Source organism: Leptopilina heterotoma, unplaced genomic scaffold (genome assembly GCF_015476425.1).
Source record: "Leptopilina heterotoma isolate Lh14 unplaced genomic scaffold, ASM1547642v1 Lhet_47, whole genome shotgun sequence".
Lineage (NCBI taxonomy): Eukaryota > Metazoa > Arthropoda > Insecta > Hymenoptera > Figitidae > Leptopilina > Leptopilina heterotoma.
In genome coordinates, this window is record NW_025111098.1 from 517923 (window position 1) to 526892 (window position 8970).

The window sequence follows — 8970 nt, forward strand, 5'->3', positions numbered from 1 at the left end:
ACACACGTAAAGATTAGTTTTATTTGTATTAGGGACTCATTGGGAAAATATATATCTTATATTGTTTAATCTTATTTTTGCTTATAATTTAATTATTCCTAAAACTATCCTATCTTCTCCAAATTCAAGGGATAGGATTCTCACCCCTTGGTTGAACCAATAACCAAGTAGAGGGAAGAATCCACTACCCTTTACAAATTATTTTGTCCGAAGGACACGTTTAGTTAAAGTTTCTTTAAAAATTTGATATTATTAAATTAATTTATTTAAGTTTTCAAATTCGGCTCTAACATGAACAAATTTCAAACAAAAAAAGAAAATGAAATAAATAACAAAATTAAATATACAAAAATGGAAAAAAAATAAAAAAAAAAAAATTTACAAACAAAACTAACTTTTTTCAATTAAATAACAAAAAAAAAAATTTTACAACAACAACAATATACAAGAAGAACAAGATGAAAAAGATTTTTTAAACATGAACACAACACATTCACTTATCATAAAATTTTTTTAACATTGAATATAGAACTCTTCGTCATCCGTACTGTCACTGTCATCAATAATTGAAAAAAATGAACTATCATCACTACTGCTGTCATCATTATTTTGAATATCGTTGTCTTTATCGTCGTTGTCATTGTCCTTAATTTTATTTTTATTATTTTTAATATCATTTTTGTGGTCGTCGTCATCATCGTCAGTACTATCGAAAATAATATTATTTTTTTTTCATTTTAATATTTCTATTGTAATCAGTGTCATTGTCAATTGCTTTTCGCTTTTTATTTGTCTTTTTAAATGATGATGTTGATGTACCACTTGCAATTTCTTCATGTTCGCTTTTACTCAAAGAATTCTTTGGCACTAATTTTTGAAGGTAGAATGGAAAAAATTTCTGAAATAAAAAAATGAGGACAATTCACCAACCGGAAGTTGATATATTACATACAAGAAAACTTATGGCCATTTGAATTCAAAACAAGTTTACATGTTAAAAATATCAAGTTCTTAAAGTCATAAAAAACGTTCACAAATATTTATCCTAGCCTATGCTCGTAATGAGATAAAAGTTAGGGAAAGAGTCAAGCTTCTTTTTGGCACCAACCGGAACTTGATATCTTGTATACAAGAAAACTTATGTCCATTTGAATTCAAATCAAGTTTACATGTTGACCCCGCCGATGGTTGTCCACTACCGAACATCATCGATGTCTTTGATGTGCTGGGAGAAGTGGATCCACTGCCGAACATCATTAATTTCTTTGATGGTCTGGGAAAAGTGGGTCCACTGCCAGACCAGATACAAAAAAACTTAAGGCCATTTGAATTCAAATCAAGTTTACATGTTGACCCCGCCGATGGTTGTCCACTACCGAACATCATCGATGTCGTTGATGTGCTGTGATATGTTCGGTAGACCTTGCCGTGGTGGCGGGGCTTTTCACTGAAGGACAACCAAACAGAAAGAAACGAACATGATGAGTGACCGTCAAAAACAGGAGTACCTGCAGGATAATACTTCGGTAACATCCCTCACCGGTTCCGATTGTCAAGCGCCTAGCTTGACCGGCCAAGGTGGCAGCCCTACTATATTGGCTCAGAGCTACTGCCAATTTCTAACGGCTCCACTCAATACTTTTTTTTACTAGGTTAATAAATTCTTAACGTTTTCATAGTAAATTACGTGCTTTCTTTATTATTTTGTAATAGATGAAAAAGTGACAGTGTTTCGACCTCATATACTTTAGATGCTTCTTTTACAATAAATATTAAAGATATTTAAAAAATTCTCTTTGTTCACCCTGCCGGAAGAATAGACTGAAATTGTACTCGGGAATTAGACTGAGAGCTCAGTGCTATTTCAGTGAAAATTTGCTGCGTTTAAGCACTAAAATTGTACTGGGAAAAATTACCTGCAAAAGGGTCGCTATAGGTATGGTGTTTATGGCCTAACCGTCATTAACCCGGTAAGAAACGAAGAATTCAACCGACAGATTGGCTCAGTCGGATAGATGCCTCGCATTGGCGGTCGTTTAAGGACCAAGGGTATAAGTACCCTTGGTTCGTGCCCACTTGGCTTGCATTTTTCCGGCACGTAAGATAATCTGAGCGGGAGGTTTGACGTCAAGGTATAATGATGTGCACTGTCAATTATTGTCCGGTACACACCATTAGAACTCGACTGTCGATAAACCGGTTGTACTCAGAGAGGTTTTCTACAGCTTTCCTCTTCTCTGGCGAGAAAACCCATTGACGGGTGGTCCAGGCGGAATGCGAGTACTCCTAATAAAGTCGGCTGTAGACGCAAATTAGGTTAATATATAAAAAATTTCAAAGTAGAATGGTTATGCTTAATCCAAAAAAATATTTCTCGGAGACTCTTGTCAAAGCGCGTAAGGCCAATAGGGCAGGAGTATAAACAATAAAAAAAAACAAAGAATTCAAAAGAATTCAAAAGTTGTATTTTTCTTAATAGGCGAATTCCCTCGGAGCTCTATTCCACGGAAACGACCAAAATTTCAGAAAAGTCTATTATTCTGAATTGAATTCACAAAAATATGAAACGCGCATTCAAAAGAATGAGAAAGTACAGCAAATCAGTAGAAATTTCTATTCCTCTGAATTAACTCACTGCCACTTAAGATTCCACTAGAAAGTGAGGTTAGGTTTTAAAACTTGACTTAAACATTTAACACTTGAAAATTTCTTTCAATATAAGAGCATTTTATATTTTAACCATATTTTCAATACCCTATATTAAAGAACCAGTAGAACCGGGTAGAATCAGGAGTAGGGTGTCCCAAAAAAATAAAAAGTTTTTTTTTATTGGGTCTCATCCCCTAAAATTCTTTCAAATTGTGTAAAAATAAGAACACAATATTTGGAAATAAAAAATTTTAATATTAACCCGTGGTTCAGAGCCTTTGAACCATAAAAACGCTAAAAATGTAGTGTTTATTTATTCTTAACATAAATATAAATGTCAAAATATAATGAATAGGGTGTCATTGTAAAGATAATTAAATTACCTTTTGATCCATATATCATAGTATAAGATTCAATGAAAAATAAGAGTGTTACAGTCGATTAAGTATCAAATTTCATGAAAATTTTGATCATTTTTATTTTTTAGACACTTAAGTAACTTGTACTTTTTTTTACATTAAACAGTAAAAAATATTTAGGTTTCAATTTTATTATTGAGAGTCTGTAACATTTCGAAAATTTTTAGCCCTTGTGGACCTCGATTTGATTGAAAATGACAATTATACACTAGATTTAGTGAACGAAACTATTTTTTTCGTTCTTATCATTCCTTCAACATTTGAAGCAAAAATTGAAACAATAAATTTAGATATAACCACTAAATGTACAGACTCTCAATAAAAAAATTAAAATCTAAATATTTTTTACTGTTTAATGTGAAAAAAATACTAGTTACTTAAGTGTCTAAATCATCAAAATTTTCATGAAATTTGATCTTTAATCAACTGTAACACTCTTAATTTTCATTGAATCTTATACTATGACATATGGATCGAAAGGTAATTTAATTATCTTTACAATGACACCCTAATCATTATATTTTGACATTTATATTTATGTTAAAAATGAAAAAACACTAAATTTTTAGCGTTTTTATGGTCCAAAGGCTCTGAACCACGGGTTAACCCTCTGCTGATGCTAACTTATCCCCACTCTATCGCCAAAGCACGTAACTCCCATAGTCCCCACCAGGCGTCCAGAATGACGATTTTTGACTATAACGGTCGTTAGCATCAGCAGAGAGTTAATATTAAAATTTTTTATTTCCAAATATTGTGTTCTTATTTTTACACAAATTGAAAGATTTTTAGGGGATGAGACCCAATAAAAAAAAACTTTTTATTTTTTTGGGACACCCTAATCAGGAGTCTACTTGCTTTGAGTTGGTTATTGTCACGTAAGTTCCAATTTCAAACCAGTAGATAAGTATTTTCAGCTGGTTTGAATTCGGAATGTCAAGTTCAAAATGAACTGGTTTCAGTTTGAACATTACAGTCAACCGGAAATTCCAAGTAGGTTACATTGTACAATATGAACTTATTTCAACTTGGATATCGATTCATAATTGGAAATCCAAGGTGGTTACAATTGAACAGATAGTTTTGAAAAAAAATATAATAAATAAATAATAAATAAATAATAATAATAAATAATAATAATAATAATAATAATAAATATAATTATAAAAGATTCTTATGACCATTAATAACTTCGTATTCTTAGCACACTCCAAACAAACAAACATTTTTATTAAACTGGAAGAATTAAATTAAAACTTGTACCCGATGGGAATCGAACCCCGCACCTATGACATATCTATCTAAACGCTTAACGACCACGGCTATCGAATCGACGTGAGATTTTTCGACCTGTCTATATAAACTGCAACTTTGAAAAACGTAAGTTTATGTAAAATATTATAATTTTTGTAAGTACCTATAAAAATACAAGCAGAATTAAAAATATTTATATAGATTTGCAATATATGCTAATATGTTAAAAATATTAATTAAATATTTAATAAGTTTCTGCTCAAATGTCATTTGACAGCGTTGTAATTTTTTGCAAAAATTTGCAAAAAATAACATTAAGCGAAATAAAAAACAAAAAATTCGTAAAAATTAAAATTCGCAAAATGACTCAACCGTGTTAATAAATTCCATTGATTTTCTAAAATGTTAAAACTTTTATGAAAATCTGTAGTTCACAACAAAGCAATAAACCACTCTTAACCGTTTTTTGAAATTTGAAATTTTTGTTATTTTTAGGGTTCCGTAAACCTACGGTGTATCGGCGGAACCCTATTGGTGAGACTCTGTTGTCCGTAGCCAAATCATGTTCCCCCCTAGCGGCTAAACTATTTGACCTAAAGAGCTCAAATTTGGTACAGATATGTATTTTCACACGTAGATTACAGGAAAAATATAGAGAATGTGTTTGGAGATTATGGTCATAGCGTTGTCAAGGAAATAACAAGATTTTTGGCCAAAAATGCATAAAAAGTGACCATTCCCCCCCCCCTTAACTTCTAAACTATTCGACATGGAGAGCTGAAATTTTGCATGCATTAATTATTTTAAGGAAGAGAGTTAAATTTTAAGAAAATAAATGAGAGGTTGTTTTCTGACTTTAATTTCTTAACTAAAAATAAAAAAAAATTGGACAAGTGCGAGTTGTACTCGCACTGCAATGGCGGGTTCCGCACACAAATATTAAAACAATACTTGTAACATTGATCGGTAATTGGTAGAATTAAAATAAACAATTATAAAAATATATTAAAATCATTTGATAAAAACAATTTATTCTTAATTATCATTAATTGTTTTTTTTAATAAAAAAAAATTAAAATTTTTTCAAAAATTTTCATTACCATCTTTTTTTTTAGTTTCGCACGCTGAAAGTGACGGGCGACAATTTACATTACGACACTTTGTTAGTGAATAATTTCTCTGAGGAAAATCAAATCAACAGAATTGATTTTATCTTCATCACACCAGAGAAATTATTCAATAACGAAACAGTGTTGAAACAATTGCGGAAGGCACATGTCTGGGGAAAATTATCGCGTGTTATAATTGATGAAGTTCACTGCATAATGGATTGGGGATGTACGTTTAGAGATTCTTATCTCAATTTAAGAAAATTGAAAAACTTGTTTTCCCAAATCCAAATTTGCGGATTTTCAGCAACAATAACACGCAATGAAATTCCCCAATTGCAAGCTACATTGAGACTCGACCAAAATTGCATAGTGTAAGTTTATTTTTATTGTTCATTTTTTATTTTAAAAATTAGATAAAAACCAATTTAATTAAAAAAAAATGTATAAAAATAATTTTTCAACATTTTTAAACAAAAAATGAAAATTAAATTTTATAACGTTAATGATATATGGAGGCAATTTTTTGTAAATTTTATCAACTTTCAATTAACAAGAATAATAAAAGGAAAAAAAAATTTATAAAAATAATTTTACAACATTTTTAAATAAAAAATGAAATTTTTTTTTAAAAACTTGATATTCACAATGAAAATTATAAAATTTTAGTAAAATAAAATTTTTTTTTAAAAATATTTCCAGATTATTTGCAGATTTGTTTAGGGCGAATTTAAAATATTTGCTAAGTTTCAACATCAAAAAAGAGAACCGAGGGACAGAAACAATTCGATTGATGCGAGATAGATATAATAATGGGGGATCGGGTATTATTTATTGTGGAACAATTGAAGATACTGTACTATATCGTCAATTCCTGAGAAATAATGGCTATTCGTGTGAGGTATATCATGCAAGATTGCCGACACAAGATAAGAAGACAATTTTCCTTGCTTGGAAGGAAAATCGTATTCAAGTTTTGTGCGCGACAATAGCATTAGGTATGGGTATTGATAAACCAAACACTCGATTTGTTATCAATTCGACAATTTCCAATTCTTTGGCAAATTATTGTCAAGAATCGGGAAGAGTTGGTCGCGATAACATTCCGAGTGATTGCATTTTATTTTATCACTACGAGGATGTCTTCACAAAAATGAAATTATTTATTAAAGATCATACTTATAGTGCGGATTTAAAAAATAAATATTTAAATGAATTGCTCTTATTATTATCATATTGTGAAAATCAACAGCAATGTCGTTATAAATTTATAATTAATCATTTCGATCCTCTTTCCCAAAAATCAATAGATTTAAATTGGCAATGTCACAAATGTGATATTTGTAGAAATTTATTTCTTATAGATAAGGAACGTATTGACGTTTCCAAATTGGCAAGTGAGATGAAAAATTTAATTATAAATTTACAAAACAATTATAATAATAATGAGAGACTCTCTATTAAAGATTTTGTGCCTTTTTTATTGGGGAAGACGACAACGACAAACAGACTGTCGCACTTGCGTCAATCTGAATGTTTCGCTTCTCTCTGTTCTTGGAAAGATGGGCAAATTTGGCGATTATTATTCACTCTATTGGGTTATGGTGTATTTTCTTTAGAATTTTCACCTTACCCAATGGAAAGAAATTCCCTTAATTCAATTCATTCAGTGATGATCGCTGCAGCAAAGAATGCTATTACACCACAACCTCCCATGTTGATCGAGCATTATCATCATGTTGCCAATAATGTCGCCCTAGCCGTTCCCATCGCAGCAGTCAATCATCCTCCTCAACAACAACAACAACAACAAGAACCACAGCAGCAGCAACCGCCGCAACCACAGCCAATAATTATTGAGGAGGATGATAATCATATTGGAAATGAGGAGTTGCCCATAAATGTAAGTTTTAAATTTTAAATTTAAAAACAAATTTTTAAAATTAAAAAAAAAAATTTAAATATCCAACCTATATTTATATTATTATTTTTTACTTCTTTACAGATTCATCTTTTCATTACCAGAAAAGAATAATTATGATTATTTTCGGGAAAACTCACCAAAAATTCTTAGTAGCTTATGCTACAAAGACTTATCTGCGATGGGTAATGCATTGTCTGTAAACGAATTCGACGAGCAAACGTACTTTGTACGTAATCATCGTAGATTACGTGCATTGGCAAAGGAACTTTCTGTGACGGCTTGATATAGATAATTTATTATTAAATACAAAAGAGGTTATAATGCTATGAGCATTAATGGAGATCGGCCCCAACAACCACAACCACCGCGGGCCCCCCCAGCAATTGTTGATGCCAATGCTGCTGCTGCTGCTTCACCAATACTTGTTGAACCACCACCACCAACAGCAGCATTTACAATAACAACAACAACAGCAGCAGTACCTGACAATACAATTCGATTAGTAACAACAACAACATCTCAATTTGCTATGCAACCAATAGTTTTACTCGAAAATATATTACCAACAATTGCTGGTCCCTTACGTCCTCGTCATCATGAAAAAAGTGAAAAAAAATTTTAAAAAATATGCCCTGGACGTCGAAGACTATTACTATACTCTTCAAATAGTAGTAGTAGTAGTAGTGACAACGACGACGATAGTGATTAGAGAAAAAGAGAGAAAGTAGTGATGACGAAAACAATGACGTGTAGTGGAGTGTGAGTTGTGGTTTTTAAAAAAAAACAATATAATTAAATATTAAATAATTTTTTGTTTGTATATTAATTTTTTTATGTAAAAATTTTTACATGTATTTATTGTATTTTGTGTGTGTGTGTGTACATACATATATATATATATATATATATAAATTAATTTTCAAAAAATATGAAAAAAAGAAAAATCATAAAAAAATAATTATAATTAAATAAAAGCCATGTTTTTTTTAAATTAAAAAAAAAATTTCTTTTATTTATTTCACAATATACAAATTTTTATTTGGAAAAAAAACAAAATTTAATTTAAAAGAAGAATTATTATTACAAGTTTTAACAATATTCAATAATAATAATAATAATAATAATATAAATTATTCAATTTTTCTTCATTTCCAAAAAACACACACAAATTTTAACATTTTTTCTCCAAAAAATTATAATACATAAATTTTAATTGATTAATGTATAATAAATTATTCAAAAGTTTGACGTAGATAAAGACATTTTTGTTTTCAAAAATAAACATAATAATAAATAATACATACAAACATATAATAAACACAATCATTAGACAATATTTTTTTTAACGTAAGTCTTTTTTTAAATTCTCATTTTTGCTGAGAGAATATTAACAGAAAAATTTTTACTTAATTAATTAAAACAAAAATTAATTCATTATTTTTTAATATTTAAATAATAATGAATTTTAACGAAAAATTTGAACAAATTTCAAACAAAAAAAGAAAATGAAATTAATAACAAAATTAAATATACAAAAATGGAAAAAAAATAAAAAAAAAAAATTTACAAACAAAACTAACTTTTTTCAATTAAATAACAAAAAAAAAAATTTTAC

At 29.5% G+C, this 8970-nt stretch overlaps 1 protein-coding gene across 1 annotated transcript; it reads left to right on the top strand.

Moving 5' to 3' along the window:
- The first annotated feature begins 6221 nt into the window (after positions 1 to 6221).
- Positions 6222 to 7722, top strand: LOC122507425 (ATP-dependent helicase SGS1-like). The gene is made up of 2 exons (XM_043620126.1): positions 6222 to 7334; positions 7437 to 7722. Exons 1-2 carry the CDS (start codon positions 6225 to 6227, stop codon positions 7464 to 7466), a joined length of 1140 nt encoding a protein of 379 aa, XP_043476061.1. The 5' UTR covers positions 6222 to 6224; the 3' UTR covers positions 7467 to 7722.
- Positions 7723 to 8970: the final 1248 nt, after the last annotated feature.

Excerpts from the sequence above, each read along its gene's own strand:
- LOC122507425 (XM_043620126.1), top strand. The coding sequence starts at position 6,225 with ATGCGAGATAGATATAATAATGGGGGATCGGGTATTATTTATTGTGGA. Across the intron at positions 7,335-7,436 it reads ATGAGGAGTTGCCCATAAAT|ATTCATCTTTTCATTACCAG; the intron begins GTAAGTTTTAAA and ends ACTTCTTTACAG.